This window comes from Halichoeres trimaculatus, unplaced genomic scaffold, assembly GCF_033239565.1.
Source record: "Halichoeres trimaculatus isolate MK-OKI-2021-1 unplaced genomic scaffold, fHalTri1.1 fHalTri1_scaffold_18, whole genome shotgun sequence".
NCBI lineage: Eukaryota > Metazoa > Chordata > Actinopteri > Labriformes > Labridae > Halichoeres > Halichoeres trimaculatus.
The window spans coordinates 16,976,005-16,994,853 of record NW_027437196.1 but is presented as its reverse complement, the minus strand read 5'-3'; the positions used below and the strand labels follow the sequence as shown (position 1 = coordinate 16,994,853).

General features: G+C 39.2%; 1 protein-coding gene across 1 annotated transcript in view; it reads left to right on the top strand.

Moving 5' to 3' along the window:
- Positions 1 to 18,849, top strand: part of cntnap2a (contactin associated protein 2a) — a 533,013-nt gene that overhangs the window by 444,297 nt on the left and 69,867 nt on the right. Inside the window, exon 17 of the mRNA XM_074693022.1 lies at positions 5,673 to 5,800. Coding sequence (XP_074549123.1) covers positions 5,673 to 5,800 — 128 coding nt within the window. The remainder of the gene's footprint in view (positions 1 to 5,672; positions 5,801 to 18,849) is intronic.

Sequence of the window (18,849 nt, the reverse complement as noted above, 5' to 3'; positions counted from 1 at the left end):
ATACAGCTAAATCTACACATCTGTTACTTTATATCAGTCTGCCTGGCTGCCAGTGCTCTGAATGATTCTCTCAATACCCAGCTGTATTTAATGACCTTCAACAGATCCTCCTAAGCAATAATTCTCACTTCGCATTGCACTTACTTCTTCATATACTGGGCTTCTTTAACATCCCAAACACTATAAAAATCATTTGGTCACATTATTGTAAAGGGGCACAGCAGGTCTGTCAAGCTTTGATTTCTTTAACCAGCTAATAGTGTGGGGATTTAGAGAAAAGGATAATTCATTCTCATCACAAAGAGTTTAGAACATGTTATCAGATTTTCTAACTCTTCCAAAAGCAAAAACAAAATCAAGAACAAATGAGTAAAACATTGTGTTCTTTTGTCTACCTGCAAATATTAGCATATAACTAGGTTTATAGGGCGATCTAGTTTTATTTCTGAAGCCAAGAATTCTTTTGTAATAAGCCAACTAGTGCCATATTCTCTGTGTGGGATTACAGATCCCCTTTGAAAAAGATGCAAAGCATCTCCCCTGTGGTACTCTCCCACTGTGCGTGAGCCAGTCCAGCACACAACAATATGAGATTAGACACATGAACTGAGGCTAATGAAAGCAGCTTCTCCTGTTCTTCAATAAATGTTTACATTTAGAAATTCCAGCCAAGTTTGTTACCTTGTTTTTTTACTTAGTCTTTTTTCTCAAAGCCTTTTCTATCAAAGAGGTTTGAGATAGTTTTGCACACTTAACATAAATCGAGCATCTGTTTAGTAATCCAGGAATGGTACCCAGGAGGTATGGCTCTGTTCTGTGAGTTACCTGCCCTCCGCATGTCCACATGGAACCCTGGGGTTGGTAGAGCCGCAAACCCAGAGATAGAGACCAAAGCAGGTGTCAGTGAACTTATGACCTGCCCTAACCAACACTTTGCCGACTATGTTAGTCCATATACTTATCCACACTGTTTCTGCAAATCCCATACATGGGGTTACTCCAGTTTTAAGGGACATTTCCTGGCCGATTAAAACACAGGTGCACCGTTCTGATCACAGCTATCGACACCTGGACAAATGGCACTCTATGAATAAATTCCTAGTGACCACTTTTGATTGGATTTCACTTTCCCTCTTTAAACATAAATAAAAACTACGCCCCATTTCTTTTCATCAGCCTATTACAATGTTGGCCAAAGTATAGTGATGCAGCGCTGCTGTCATGGGAAGTTGGAAGGACAGAGGAGTGACAGACATGAGACGATGATAAGATATGAAACTTTGATTAAGAAGTTTATTGAAGTTCTGTAACTTATCAGTAAAAAATGTTGCAGTAATAACAGATAAAAGAGATCCTGTATTGACTCATCTCCTCTGAAAAACATAAAACATACAAACCTTCCTTTTGTCTACCATGTGCATTATTAATCTATGATAAACTACTCGCAGGTCACGTTTCTCATACTTAAAAGGATCACCCTGTATGAAGATACAAAAAGCAGACTCTTGATTGAATAAAGAAAAAAACAACATCATCATCATCATCATCATCATCATGCACATCCTGCTTTTTTTGTGATCATGGATACGCAGAATGGGCCCTGGTGTTTAGATCTGAGGCCCCATTTACACAACAACGTTTCTTCTAAAACGCAGAAAAAACACAGTAAAAAGTCTGCTTTCACACGGAAACGCTGAGGGACTGAAAACGTAAACATGCCAAACCTGTAGGTGGCTCAATTACAAATATTGTCCAGATGCCACTTTTGGGAGATCTCCACCGAAGTAAAGTTTTGTCGTTCATCTGGTGCTTGGGTAAAAACTAAGTGCAGAAGTGGAGCAACAGATGCACATTTTGTATACAGACGGTCAGCAGATTCAGCAGTACATGCACAACACGGTAGTCCATGACAATCGTAACAATGGTACTGTTGGACTGTTGTATGCACTTGTGCAGAGCATGACGTCAGTGTTTGCACTGAAAACGCCAGCTTACTGTTTACATGGCACTGTTTACATTTACTGTAAACGACCCCTCAGACTTGTTTGTGTTTACACCTGCTGATAAAAATGTCCACTTGAGGTCGATCACAACAAGAACATGTTGAGAGCAGGTTGTAATGGTGTCTAAAGTGAGAGCTCATTTCATCCTCATATCAAGAATTTATCTGGTATTACTTCTCCTACTTAAACTTTCAGAATTGAACCTTGTGCTAAATGTTTTCTGGGGACAGAAGAGTATTTTTTTTTTTTATTTGAACCTCACATGTATTTTCTAAGCTTCTCAGATGAACTACTTTAACTTATTTTTGATTGCTCTTCATGCAGCTGTTTTTTAAATTATCAGTCACAATAAGATTATCTACTGTGGCTGACATTGAGGCATGAAGTTATTCTGAGTCACTGCACAACCTCTAAAAAGAGCAGAGCATGTCCCTGAAAGAATCCAAATGATTGTACTGTTATATCAGCTTGAACTTAAAAGTGAAACGTGTCTCATCCGTGGAATCTTTGAAGGGACAATTTCACTGCACCGACAGTGAAATTGTCACTGCTGCTAATGCTAATGTTTTCATTAATCTGTCAGCACAGTGGCTGCCTAAGCTGGATGGTCTGATGAAGTGTCTAACTTCAAAGTGACTTAATGATGGATCCCACTATCAGGGACACATTTATTTAAGAGCCATGTTTGCCTCCAGAACCAACAGTTTGTGTTTCAAAGCTCTTTTAGCCAGCTGATGGATATTCTCATTAAACCGATTGCATTTCTGTCTTCGGGTGTGTGCTTGTGTGTGTGTAAGCGTGTTTTACGTAAGCAAGAAAGACAGAGAGTTCATTTACTTTCATGTCTCCTTCCTCATCTCTAAAACTGATGAGATTACAAATAAGTCTTACTCTGTCTTGTTCTCTCCATTAATATTTGATGCATTAATGTCTCATTGTTTGGCTGAGTGACTTTTTGAAATATTACCCTTATAACTCTATTTCCAGTCGTTACCCATAAATTTGGCAGCACATGGAAATAGACATTCACACACAAAGCCATAAATTACATCTCGGCTTTTCACTTCCAAACTTAAAAGGATAGCAAACAATTATATTTAATAGTTCTGTGTGGAATACATGTGTCATTATAAAACTCATTCCCACTTTACAGGCTGCAGTTATTAAATATTCAATGTTGGTGCCAACATGAGGCTGTGTGAACAGACTACTTAATGAGATTTCCTGACAAAATGATACATTATTTTGAATATTTTGTGTGTTTTATTTTTTGATTGATTTCATTCTCCTGATTAATTTCCTCATTTTGTTGATTCATTGTCTGATCTTGTCTCATCCATAGATAGATTTAAATATAAATTTATCCATCTGCTCGTTCACCATACATCCATCTACAATAATAAATTATACATTTGTGTGTCACCTTCAGTGACTGAATATTGGAGTGCATAATTCCTTCTTCCTCCCTGAAAAGAAGGCCCAAATTCTGTTTGATGGCCACATGAAATGTGCTCTGTCTCATGTAGCATTGCCCTCTCTCTGATAATCAAAACCCACAGATGTTTAACTGCTAAAAACGATAATTGCTTCAACAACTTTTTAACAGATTTTTCACCCGGTGTTCCTTCTCCATTCAGGAGCCCTTATCTGTCATCACCTCTTTTATTTAACATCAATAAACTTACACAAAGAAAACGTATGTGAAAAATTAACACATGCATGTAAGTTATTACGATTATACATAATTGCTGCAACAAAATCTTATTAAAAAATATATATCTTTTTAGAGTTTTAATTTTGTAGTTGTATAATATAGTTATAGCATTACTTGTTACAATGGAGGAAGCAGTGTTTATAACCAGTATCTAAGCCAGGAGAAGCTCTACATTTTTTTTGTTTGTTTGTTTTTTGGGATAGTTTTTTGTTTTTGTTTTGTTTTGTTTTTCAACATTCGTTCCTTTGAGTTTATGTATTATTAAGATCTTATTTATCCATCATGTTTCAAGGATTCAAGGAGCTTTATTGTCAATCTCAAGGTCCTGGTTTTAAGCCTGATAAATAATGGAGATAAACAATATGTATTAAAAAAAATGTGTTAAAACGAGGAGATATGGAATAATCTGATTTTGTGTAGAAATATAAACACCTGACTTAACATAACATTAACAAACTCAAACTACGGCAAGTGAATGTTGTACTGCTAAATACGTGAGGTAGACAGCTATATTGCACCTAATGCTGCATTCCATTTGTACTCAGAAGTCCGAATTTCCAAGTTCCGAGTGGGAACGCCCAGCTGGGCGACCCGAGGTCTGAATTTCCGACTTGTAAGAAGGAGCACCCACACCACCCCCAAGTTTCCAGTTGGATTTTAGTAGGACATTTTAAGTAGGAAATTGCGTGTTCAGGGGTAAACAGTAATTAAGCTCTTTTTATATTATTTGTGTTTGTCGCAACAAATCAGCCATATATCAAGTATTATTGGATGTTAGAAATACTGCTGTTAAGGCAAGTTTTTCTGACTTGGCAACTGGAACGCTGAGCTCAGAGATGACGTCACTCCCACTCCCAACTTCCCAGTTCCAAGTTACAATGGAACGCAGCATAAGTGATAAAGTGTCCTTAGTGCAGATGGGTGTGTGTGTGTTGGGAGGAGGGGGAATCTACAGAACTCTGCTTGAGTTTAGCAGTCTAATTGCTTCCAGGTAGAAGCTGTTCCTTAACTTCTGGGGGTCTCGGTAGAGGGTCAAAAAGTGTTGTCCAGATTCTACTGAATTTGTAGAAAATTTGTCATGTTAAAGGTCCAGAAAGGAACTTTAAGCAGTCCCTTTTATTTTCTTTGTTGATATTATTTTGTTCATTGGTGAGGCATGTTTTCTGACAAAATAGATGAAAAAAAATGCCCTGCTATACTAAAGTATTTCTACATATCACTGAATGTGGACGAATTTCTCTGATAGCAACCCTGTGACAAGAGTCCCAGGCATTAAAAAAATATCTATAATTAGTCGGTCTTTATATTGATGGTCTCTTATGCTATAAGCTCAGAAAGAGGGATCAGTATTGAATTCAGGCTGCTTCACAACCAGTGGGAAAAAAAACTCCCCACAGGAGCTTTAAAATGTATAAATCAGATTTAATTATGATGTAACAGAGTGATGAATGGCACATGTTTCTAATTGATAATTAATGGGTGGCATTTATTATCTGCAGCTACAGTACACAGGTGGGATACAGACTTATGTAAAATGTCTTTCTCCAGGTGTTTTAAATGTGCTCTCTAGGTCACACAAGTAAAGTGTGTCCTGCACAAAAAAGAGGTGGCAGAACCAGAAGAAGAAGACATACTTGTGAATCCTTGAGGGGACTTTAAATTTTTACACTCTGTTATGAAACATGTAACACATAGGCCTGCTTTAAATATACATGAGCAAACAGGCACTTTGGGCATTCACTAGCAAAGAAATGTTAGAGTTGAGGGGGTTGCATACACACTGGTTCCCAGAACAGTCCTGGTTGAGGTAGCTTGTTTAAGCGTACTGTAGCAGTGCCTGGGAAGTGAACCAGCAACTTTCAAGCCATGAGCTGTGTTTCTGTAATTTGGTTCATTCTTGATCTGGATATACTCTCATATCTCCCTGTGTGTGTTTCTTTTGACCCGTCTTTCAGGAGAGAAGATTCAGGTCTCCTGATTCATAAAGAACACCTGCCAGTCAGCCAGGTTGCTGTAGGCGACACAAACAGATCCGGCTCCGAGGCGAAGCTGACCGTAGGGCCACTCCGTTGCCAAGGAGACAGTAAGTGAAGTGTTAATAATTAATTATTTTGAGTGATGGGTTACTCTGCATACATGTTCCTCGTCAGGGTCCAGAGTGTTGATTGAAAAGCTTGATTTTGAAGATACAGAATGATGAGGGTTTGGAAATATTCACAAAAAAAGCTAGTCTATGGCAAACAAGGGGGAATTCAAGCCAAGAGGTATGTTTTACCGTCAAAGAACTGCAGGCATGCTGATGACTTTTGGTAGGTAACAATAAATCGGGGACAAAGCCACTGAAACACTGAACATCTGGATAAAGATATACTGACAAATGCGTATATATATATATCTAACTAATAGAGCCAGATGTGGTTAGTGCTATTTATGACTAGCTTTAATTATATGCTCTCCTGTTTTATGTTAAAAGGGACCTGGTCCACATGAGTCCAGAATGGTTTCATAGGTGGCTCTACCAGAGGATACAGAGGTGTGCTCTGATTAAAAGAGATTAAAAGGTCAGTTATGTAGCCATAAGCTGGGTCACACTGTGCCTCAGAACTATCAGTATGATCTCAGAAAGGATTTCAAACCTTACAGGGAGCCTGCCAGTGGAAATGAAAACAGGTGGGAGCATTCTTTTTTAACCACAGGTGTTAAAGAAACCCTTGGCTGCAGCGAAAGAACAGCCCATCTAAATGAGAGGTGATATTAGCTTTAATGATTTACTCCAAGTCAGCTGCTGAGAGGACGGGTTTCATTGTACAGAGGAGCTTCAGCTGGTTGTGGAGGCATAGCTGCGTAACCTCTGTGAACTTTTCATCAAAGCTTGAGACAAGAGATTACTACAGTTTCCTTTGGTGTAGTGCTTATTAAAAATCCCCCTGTTGACAAACCTCTTACAGTCACAAGGAGCAGAGATGATTTTTCTTCAGCCTTAGACAAAGAATGAATGTTACCTGAGCACTGTGTTGAAACAGCTGGGTTGTAATGTGACAATTTCCCCCAGTGGAAGAAATTATATAGACAATGACACTGTGTTGCTAATAAAGGTCACTGTGCTGTGCGGCATTGTCATGATAAGGTAGACTTACCTTTTAAGAGTGTTCTGTGATGCTTGCTGAACCGTGGCAGTGTTGTGTCGTAAATGCCAACGTTGCTAGAACAGGTCAAGTATTACTGCATGGGCAATTGAACACAGAGATCTGAAAAAAAAAATTAGAAAGTAAGCCTGCGTCCTCTTTTATCTCTAGTCCAAAGAAGGTCATTTGTGACCCTCAGGAGAGCGGTCTCTTTTATGCAGGGAAGCAGCCTAAAACCAGACTGGAATCTTTCCAAAATTTAATTAAAACTGAATAAATTAGCTGTGAGGATTCTGCATTCAGAATAATCTATGATAACAAGCGTTGGCAAAGCCGGTCAGGAACACTGTTAGAAACTGAAACTTTTGACTGATAACCTTTGGTGCATATGTACCAGGCTCTTCATGGGACTTAAAAGACACATTCTCTGTGTGACAAGCTGTCTTTATGATTGATAACACCCTCACATGTCTTCACTTCTTTTTTTCTTTTCCTTTGTTTTATTGGTATTTGGCTTCCTTAATTTTCATTCATATATTATGCTGTGTAAACATATAGAGGGATTATCAGTGTATGTCATCATAAAGGTGCGCAAGCATCTTCACTGCAGAAGCAGCATTTAGCTCCATTCATTCAGACGAGTTAGCGGTTATTAAACACTAAATTCAACCTGTTAGAAGCATCAAAATGTACGTTTTTTTCTGGGAACAGCTGTCAAAAACAATACTACACAATAGAGGCAACTTCTGTCAAGTTTCGACCGTTACAGCGCAACCGGTATTGCGGCGTTAATAGCGACCATGCTAACTGGTGACTTTCAGCCAACGGCGGCCGTGATTAACGGCCAAGAGTCACCAGTTAACAGGGTCACTCTTTACACTGATACACCAGCGACAGCTGCGTGTGTGTAATTAAATGTGTATTCGTTATCCAACCTCGGTTAACCAGGTTTGACTGCAAACAAGCCATCATAACTGCTGATACTCAAAATACAGATTTGACTTTGCTTATTTAATGAAAAAGTTGGGTTGGGGCTGAGGTTCTGACCAAACATGGACTCAATATGGACAGTAAATAATGAGTGAACCTATAAATTATGATTAACAGAAACAGATTCCATGACCAAAGTCAAATTAGGGAATATTATGGAACAATGTTTACATCCTGTCACAGTCTGATAAGTGTCCATGGATAATGCAGTCATGAGCATCGAGTGAGAGTTGTGTTTCCTCTCTGGGTACATGCTAGGTTTCTCTGCTAAAAACGTCTGACCACCTAATATCTGTCCACTTGCTGCTATTTCACAAACCTGGGAGCATTTTGCTGTCCGTCAAAGTGATGACATTAAGTTAAAAAATGTGTTTTTTGGTGGTTAATTCCTCCACATCGGTTGACAAACCATTATACTCCAGTGCAGTGCTTCTGCACTCAAGTTGCACACGCATCTGCCGTTGTTGATAAACAAATAATCGCTCTAAAGCTGGAATTGGGAAGCACTACTTTATTGCATATTCTAAAAAAAAATGTTCACCTTTGATAACTCAATGCACTTTTAACACTTGCATTCACCCTTTCACACCACGTCCATACACTGATGTCAGAGGCTGCTATGCAATGTGCCCATCCGAATAAACTAATCCCATTCACACACTGCTGTCCCAGACACACAGTTCACTTCAGGGTGGATAGTTGAGCTTTGGATTGAGCCCCTAATCTTCTGATTAAGAGATAACTGACTGGAAGAGTCACAGCTGCCTCATGAATAGTGTAATGCTGGGAAGTAATGTGCGGGGTAGCTGAGTTTATTACATCACATTTATACACAAACACTGGCTTTGATTTTACATTTGTAATGTCAGTTAAATAACACCCTAAGCTCTAAGATTGTAGTTGTATTATTATGAAAATTTGTGGTATTAATAGCATGAAATTGAAATATTTGTAAGAATAAAGTCATAAATCACACAAGGAAAAAAAATATTTCTTTTAGACTATGGTTAGCCTGTTTTCATGGGATAGATTGAAAAGATTTAAATGAGAAACATACTTCTTGTCTTTAAAAAGATTATGTTGTATTTTCCATAGATTTAAAATGAATACTCTTAGCACATCACTGCCACAGTGTCATAAGTACTGGGATTCTGAACTGATTGTGCATCAAGCTGAGTCTCTTATGAGACAGGGAAGCTAATGGGCAGTTTGTAATGACTTCTGTAACCACTGTTCATCCTCAGCTATTAAATTTAACTCCTCAAAATGATCCATTTCCCTCATTTTAGGATAAGAGGCTGATGTTGTTGTGATGTTGTGTTTAGTCCTATATGATACTGCAGCATTATTACACTGTAGATCAGTGTTTCTCAAAGTGGAGTCTGTACACCATAGCTTGGGGGTCTGCGAAATTATTTAGAAATGATTGTAAAAAACAGTGCTGTATAATTGAAAAAGCAAATCTACAACCTGTGATCTCTTGCACCAATAAAATTGGCCATTTTTTTCCAATAGTCTTGCCCAATTTAGTTTTGTGCCACAAGATTGATTCTCAAATGATTGTGACATGTCCATCACTTCTTAGTTCACAACAATAAAAAAAAACAACTTTAAACAAAAAATACCTTGGTGCAGTTGAGTGTTTGCCAACCACTTTGGCACATATTTTAACCCCTGAGAGGGACTACAGCGTGTGATTTTCAACAATTTGGCCACAAGGGAGGGGACAAACACTACACATATTTTTCTTGTTCATCAGCTCTTTTTCTCTTATATTGTCACAACTTAAATAATGTGACATTAAGACTTTTTTCCTTATAACATTCAATCATTTTTGTCTTTTCTAATCCTCTGTTGTTAAATGTGAACTGTTTCGCTATAAAGAGAGGGAGTTAATGGTTCCTATTGTTGAATCAACTTTTATGATTAAATACAATGTTGATAAGAAGCATTTTCATTTACATCCTTTGTGTCAGATTAAATTGAATGTGTGAGCAAACAGAGAGCTTTTGTCAGGCTTTTCCATGGTTTGCTTTCCATAAATTAAAACAGAAATAAAATAGACATCAAGTCGCACACTACATTTGTAGAATAGCCTACAAACCTACAATTAAATCCGCATTTAATGCCTTACGCCTTTCTCATTGGATATAAAATGAATAACTGTAAGGTCACTCAGGTGTTAGCTTTAATTATAAGTTTGTGGAGTTTGTTCTTTTTACATTAAAACCGATTTCTAGTTTTTTTTTTCATGCAGGTTGAGCTTCTTTAATGTACCATAACAAATTAAAAAGTTGTAACTCAAACAGCAGGGTTGGAGAAAAACATGTAAGCAGGCTTTACTCTTAATTATCCTCTCTCCTCTCATGTGGAGGAAAATTTAGCCTCCTTCTTTATCCCCAATCCCTCTGGAAATTTAGCACTATTAGCAAGTTTTGGACTGTACCATAAACTCTGACATTGTTAGCCAAACTGTTTAAAAGTAACAGACCTCTTTTGATGATTACAATTTGCTGCTGATAGTTTAAATGGGATCTTAATTACAAACTATCACCAGAGAGAACAAGAGGAAACACTTCATGCATAGCCGAGTATAACTGAGCACATTGTTATTCTGAGGTTGCTGTTAGGTGTGAAAATAGCACATTTCTTGTTCTCACAGTGAGTGGATTATTTTAAGAAACAAATGTGGACCAGGCCCAACATCCTCTTTGTCGTTTCCATTTTTTGTGGAAAAAAGTATTTTTCCCAGTCTTTTGAGATCAATAGAGATGTGTCTTACTGCTGCCCTTCCTGGTTTTGTCACACAATCTTGACAGCCTGACAGCATCACAGGTCCCACTGTTCTCCCCTCCCAACCATGGCGGTCGGTAGGTGTGACACGTGAGATAAAGTAATCAGGTGCTTTGTTGCACAAACTATCAGACAATACATGAATCTCTACATCCATCTGATTCAGACTAATGTTTATGTCCATGTATCTGCCACGTATCTACATTAGGGATAGACCGATTATCGGCTGGGCGGACAATCGGCATTTTGGGGCTGTCGGCATCAGCCTTTTTTTTAATCCAACAGCCGATATGAAACCCATTCTGAAACCCACACAACTGTGTTGTTGATGCTTCTCTGCACAGAATTTCTCCCTGTCTACACTGCGGAAGCCCTAGATGGTCATTTAAAACCAGTCATGTAAAACCCAACAGAAAATTAACTAATCTGCATTACATGCCTGTAAAAGGCAGCACAAACTCAATTCTGTCCAGTTTTATTGAAGTAACATAGAAATTTTTGAAAACTTAATTTACTGTAGAAAACTTTAGCTATTTACTTTTTTAGGATTTCAGTTAACTTTATTAAACAAGCTGCTAAGCGTGGGAGCTGTGTAATAAACACATGCTTGAAGGCATTTGAATGCAGTTAAGTGTTGGAGTTTGTCTTGTTCAAAAAATTTTTACGCCAATATTTCCACTTTGACTGCAAATTAACATCAGCTTCAAATATCAGTTATCAGCCTCCTTGCCTACTAATAGTCAGTATTGGTATCAGCCCCAAAAAATCCATATTGGTCCATCTCTAATCTACATCCTTACTGTGAAAGCTACACCACAAGTGTGTGTTTGGTCAGTCAGCTAATATTTAGACTAACATACATGTGGCCAAGTATCTGAACTCATTTCTGAGACTCCCCTTCTTTCTTCCTCTCATCCTTTTCTCTTATCTAGCTTGCTTTTTTAGTTTTGGCTGTTTTTCAGCTTAACGTCACATCATATAGCACAGGGAAACATGCCACACACACGCACACACACACACACACACACACACACACACACACACACACACACACACACACACACACACACACACACACACACACACACACACACACACACTCACACACAATGAAGGCACTCTAATCCTTGCTGCTTCTCTTCCTGTCTCTTCTTCTAATCAGTGTTGGCACTCTGCTCTCAGCGGGACTCTGGATCACCTCGAAGACTCTCAAAGATTGTGCTGCTCTATCATTTTGACCACTTGTTTTTCTTCCTGAGTCCTGAACCTCTCCTTCTCACTCTGTCCTGAACCTACCTGCCTGCAGTGTCAGTCCTGCCGTGTGTCAGTCCTGCAGTGTGCGCTGTGTTGCTGTCAGGTCAGCGTGGATTGATTGCATCACAATCTTCATCCATCTGCTATACTTGGCGAGGTGATACATTTCTCATTCTGAGTGGGCTTCCACACAAACTCCTAAGAAGGAAATGGATAATAGAAAACTTTATCTTAATGATGTAAAGCCATGCAACCTTTAAGGAAAAGCTTTCGCTTGCAAGAGGATATTCAGTAGCTGCAGGGCTTGAAAACACACCCCAGCTTTGATGCATTTCAAAACACCCACAACCATTTCTGTCATATCCTGCAAACCAGGGGTTTTACCAAAGCTGAAGAAACCTTGGGCTGGCTCATGTTCACATCAGTTTACACCACTGTGCTACTTCAGCTGATTAGAGGGTGCTTAGGGTAGAGGGGGATGCTGCAAACCGTTGTTTAGTAGTTGTCCTTTGAGCTAACTCTGATCCAGGGGTTGGCAACCTTTAACACTCAAGGAGCCATTTGGGCACAGCTTCCACAAAAAAAGAAAACACCGGGACTGCAGATATTTTTTGACAACTAAAATGAAAATAACACTGCATGTATTGATATTTTTTTACATTTATGCTATGTATAAAAAAACTACAGTGTGTTGCTTATGAAATCAAGGAAGTGTTACAGAAAAAATGAATTTTTTTCTGTATGCAACAAAATTATATATATATATATATATATATATATATATATATATATATATATATATATATATATATATATATATATATATATATATATATATATATATTTATTTTATTTTATTTTTATTTTTTTTTTTAAGCGCACTCTTTTACTGAACAGAGCAGAATAAATATTTGCAAAATTATCTGAATAATGTATTAACTTTGCCAGTTCAGCGCACAGGTCTGCACATAAAGACTGTATGCGTCTGAGGGGTTTTTGGTGATTGTGATGCATATTTTTAGTGATAAAAGGTTAAAAACCTTGTATTTTAATGTGACAAGATCACAATAATCTTAAAAATTAGAGTTACAATTTAATTAAAATGAACAAAAATAAAATACACTTAAAATTGAATAGTTATTATTTATTCTCCAAAGCTACAGGGAGCCTCAGCATGGTGAAAGAGCCGTGGGTGGCCAACCCCTGCTCTAACCACTGAAGCTTACCTATAATTACTTGTCCCTGATTGCTAATACTGATAGAATTACCAATATTTTTTTTAAATAACATCATCTTCAAACAAGTTAATGACGTGTAGATCATGAACACTTCAGTGTAGGAAAGGCTGGGATATAGTGAGAGACAATGCATAACACTCAAATGCTTTAACTGCTTTTTATTTATTCATTTTATTTTTCCAAGCTATAAAGTGTGCGCAGTACAGCTTCAGTTCTTTCAACCTTTGTCATATTGTCTCCAAGCACGATACTGTACACATCATGTGATTCCACAAGCGTGGTCTCAAAGGCCTCGAAGATCGTGGTTGCTGTATGTGAACTTGAGGATAAATAAAGTAATGTCTTTTTCATGTTAAAGTCTACATCCTGCCTCTGGGCTGTCAAACATAGCATACTCACAGGACTAATGTCAGAGTTAAAATGTCTATAACTTATGTCACTTACATAGTCCATAGAGTGTGTGGTTATAGAAGTTGCATTACACAGGGAGGAATATGTCTGCACAAAGGTTGATCATCAAATGCAGACAATCATTAATGTGCTATAAATTGCTTTTGTCCTTTAGATTGTCGCTGACTTTCTGAAACTTTCTTTTTTTTTCACAATGGCACTCCTTTTTCCTGGTGCCTGCTGCTCTGTGTTCTTTAACACTAGGAGCGCCAGCATCCTAGCACCCCCTCCTGGCGCAGCAACGGTCAGCCAGACCTTCATTAAAAATTCAGCTGCTTTTGCTTAGAAGCACAGAACAAGTTGTTTTTCTTTAAAATAAATGTACCAAGAATCCCTTTAAAAAACAAATATAACACTCTAGACAATCAATAAACCTTTAAATGCCTCAAGTCCGCTTTTTTAAGTGTATGAAGTGTCTTTAATTTTTTTTTCTACTATGTGCAAGTATCTATTAAAATTGACAGCTCTCGTTGCGCACCCTTAAACAATAAATGGTTTATAACATTAACTCTACTATAGCCTATTGTTGACTGGATAAAATATATATATATATATATATATATATATATATATATATATATATATATATATATATATATATATATATATATATATATATATATATATTGCCGAAGAAAAGACACAAAGACGAAATTACGATATGAGCTGCTGCTCCTTTTCTCTCTGCAGCTCAAAATATGTGTTCCCCCTAAAAGCACATATTATATTATTCATCATTAATAGCAATTAAGAAAATATTAATTGTAGTTTTAAGTTAAAACCACAAAACACATCAGCACAACTTTTGCGTGCCTCGGATAGCGCTGCAGTGTCAAAGGCATGTAGCCTAAGGCATGGTGCGTTTCCCACACACATGATCGCATGCTTTCCTGCAGGAGACCAGGGTCTTGTTCTGTTTAATATTAAATAATTAATGTTCCATAAACACAATTAAAAAAATAAATCAATAAATAACAGCCTCGTGCCTACTTTTTCAATGCCTCAAAGTCAGCTTTGGAATATTTAAATTTTCGTAGTTCACATCTCTTTCTCTACTATATTGTTGACTCTATAATACATTGCTATGAAATGTTGCCGGAGAAAAGACAAAGACCAAAATCATTGGAGGATCGAGAGGATTATTTTTATTCATGCTGCTGCTCCCCTCCTCTCTGCAACTCGAAATTTTACTCATAAACACACACAAACACTTCAACACATCCAAAAAAGGTGATGTAATTAAACAACAATTTAAAGGAAATATTAAGGATAGTTTAATTTAATTCATCATAGACCGAACAGGTTGACAACTGGAACTAGGAATGCAAACAACTTCAGGAATAAACAAATACAAAAACAGCACGATCAGCACCTTGGATAGCGCTGCGGGTTGTCTGCTGATAAATAATGCTAATGCTAACCCCGCGGTGCCTACGTTACGCACTTCGGGCAAAAGCTCTCCGTCTTCACAGTGCATTTTCCGCAGACAGGTCGTTTGCAGCTCTTGCAGGAGACCAAGGTCTTGTTCTGCTTGCACTGGGTGTTGATTTGGCACTGCCTTCGTCTTGCAGGCTCTGCTGGCTGTTGTGGTTGCAGTGCTGTCGCTAGACTGACTGGCTTTGTGCGCATATGTTCCTCCCGCAGCTCCTTCGCCAACTGCAGGATGAAGGCTCTTCTTGGGATGACGCTGGTGGTGCATTCCTTGAAAAGCACATGGGCATTTATCGCAGCCATGTCGAGGATATTGTAGAAGACAGCAACAGGCCATCTTCTTGTTGCGCCTTTCACGGAATACAACCGAGCCATCTGATCGAGCACATCCACCCCGACCTAATAACAATGATACACATGATAGCATGACATTTGTATTGCTATTAAAAAATAAATAAATAAATAATAATAATAATAATAATAATAATAATAATAATAATAATAATAATAATAATCTTTAGCATTTACACACCTTCGTGATGTTGTAGAAGGTCACAGTCTCCGGCTTTCTCTTCCTGTCACATCCGATGGAGACAGTCGGGTGCATGGTGCTGAGGAGCGCCACATTTTTCCGTGGTTTCCCCTGGTACACCGTGAGGGTGGCACGCTCATGCCTCAGCACCTTGGTAGAGAACAGCTCCCCTCTTTGCTGCTGAACTGAAGGTGGGAGCTCCCGCCTGACCTTGTTTAGTGTGCCGACAAGGCTGGTGTTTTTTTTCAGCAGGTTCTTGGCAAGACTGAGGGAAGTGAAAAAATTATCGGTGGTGACATTTCGTCCTGTTCCCAGGTATGGCTCCACAAGCTTCATCACCACACTCTCCCCAAGCCGTTGATGTGATGGTCTGCTGTCATCTTTCCCCAGATAAGGAAAGGCATTCAAGAGATATTTTTTCTCCACATCGGCAGCTATCCAAAATTTTATACCAAATTTGTCTGGCTTGTTGGCCATATATTGGGTGAACCTGCATCGAGCTTTGGTGGGAAACAGCTGCTCATCGATGGTGATGCATGCCCCAGGTTTGTAGCAGGCAATGCAGTTGTTTATAAAGCCACACCACACATCAGACATCAGGGCAAATTTATCGTCGCACAAACGTGAGCGCCTGTCGTGCTTTCTGTCAAAACGCAAGTAGCGCATGATCTCCCTGAACCTGTTTCTTGGCATGGTGGTTTTGAAAAATGCCAGCCCCCACTCTTCGGACCAGAAGCTCTCCAGCGGTATATTTTTATTATATGCTCCTCTTACGTACAAGAGAGCGATAAACGCCTTCAGCTCGGCAACCGTCAGATCCCATGACTGATCTCCATCACGGTGCGCCTCTGCCACAGTGCAGTCCCTGATGTGCTGCAGCATTTTTCTATCAAGCAAGCACAAAAAGGCGCTCAGTGCGTCTTCGACGTTGCGCCTGGCGTGAGCTGTGGGACCCGCAGATTCAGTCAGCACGTTTTGGACTTGCTGTCTCCCCGACTGCGCACCAGGCTGGACAACTTGCCACATGGTCCCATCTTTTCCCTGCTCATATGGGCCTGGAAGTGCAAAACATGAATGATTAGCCTATATACGTGTGTGGTAAGGCAGCGGATTTTCAGTAGTTTACAAAGGAACAGGAACAGAATGCCACCGTAACGAAAATCACAGTTCTTCTGACAGGCTCTATAACACAAATTGACCTATTCTGAAACTATTTCGTTTTAAAAATATATTTGGAAATGAAAAAATAAGTTTTGGTTTACGTTTTTTACGTTGGAGGAGTTTTGTAATATTTTTACCTGAAACTGTAGACGGCGCATCTGGCGACGGTGTGGGCCCGCTCCTGCCATCAGCTGGTGTCTTTGCTGTTGAGATGTATTAAGATTTGAATTTTTTACACCATGGATGGAAGAAAACTTTTTGACAGTAAGCCTATAACAGCTGTTCTACCTGGAGATGAAGGGCTAGCTCTTTCAGAGACCAGTGTGACCTCTGCGCTAGACAGGGCAGCAGCTGTGATGGGAGATCAGATCAAGCTGTTACATTTTGTCAGACAACATTACGTTTATTATTCATTGAGGATCATTTTGGATATCTTACTGTTTATAGGCTATACCTTTTACAGCATCAAGGTAGTTAGTAGAAAGTAGACCCATTTATTGTTGGGCTTTTGTGCTGCGCTTTAGCCTAGCTAACTTGTCATCTTTGTTTTTCCTCACACAAATAACTTTGAAAACAAGCAAATAAAGAAAGAAAAAATGAATACAAATAAAAGCCAGGTTACCTGAAGTGGACACCTTCACAGATGGGCCAGCTGGCTCAAACTTTTTCTTTTGTTTGGCCCTTGGGGGTTCAGACTCGGATTCTGAACTTTCCTCTTCACTCCAGTCCACATCACTGATGTCGGACATTTCGCCACCATCAGACTCATCCTCACTGACCTCCTGAATCAGAACCAAAGCCTCCTCCAGGGAATACCTCTTCGTGGCTCCTCTCTTCATCGTTCTGTTTTTTAATTTGTCTAATATTTCTGTCAGTCTGTTCGTTTGTTGTTTGTATCACTCTGTCACTATCCCTTCTCACTAACTCTCCGTCTCTCTCTGTTGAGATTTTCCCGGGGATCGATATGGAATGCACAGCGGGAAACCAACCCCGCGAATTTTATCATTTTCACCTTCAGTTCCTTTGGTATCAGAAGACCCACACACACACACACACACACACACACACACACACACACACACACACACACACACACACACACACACGAACGCGAACGCGCGGGGGGGGGGGGGGGGGGGGGGGGGGGGGTGGAACGCACAAGTCATAACTCCGGAAAACAACCCCTCTAGAATGTATCATTTTTACCAGCGGTCCTTTAGGCCGTTGTGTGTCGTCGGAAGTATAAATGCTCATAAATGTTTTGTTTTGTTCTTGAGGATCTTATCTGCTTCAGAAAAGGTATAAAACACATATTTAGGAAAAGTCACAGAAGGAGAGGTTAGAAGATTTATTCTAAACAGAGATATTTCTATTGTAAAACCCAAAACGGTTTTTCAGACCGTCTTGGTTCTTCTAGTGTTAATAACATCTTCATGGGGGTCATAAGTCTTCAGGTGGTTTATAATTCACTGCGTTTACACAACTACATTTTTTTTTTCAGGAAACCTTGAGGCATTTTTTTTCAATTGTAGATATATCACGCCTTTTCAGAAACAGTTTTAAAATTTATCACACTGTTATTACTCTTGTTAGCTTGCTTCATTTGTTCTACTGCTTCGTCATCAATGTTGGACCACATATGACCACAACCCCACAGGCTCGTCGATACCAAGTGGCAACCTCCAGTCTAAGAATATGAGACAATGCTGAAGTGCTAAAATCTGCTGTTTCTTGAGTGTTCACTTGAGGCTGGCTCCAGGAGTACCGGAAGTCACATACACACCAAGCCAAAACAAAAGCCATTTTCAAAGCAGACATTAACCTATTTACAGCCTGGTTCAAAAAACATCTCCTGTCTGAGTCGCTAATTTTACTATCGGCACCCACTGTACGGGGGGTGAATTTTTTTCTTACTCGGCCGTTCAGTGGATGTTAAGATCGCGAGCTTCCCCAATAAGAGGCACAGCTGAGGGTCATGTGACCGAGAGGCGCCCTATGGCTGTAGGTGAAGCCCTTGCCACTACCAATTTGGTCGCTATTGCCGATGTGCTTTATTTACCGTTTCAAAAACAGGCGCATGACGTCGGCGAGACTACGTCCATGTTTTATACAGTCTATGGTCAATACGCAATCTCTATTGGCTGTTTATATTTTACAA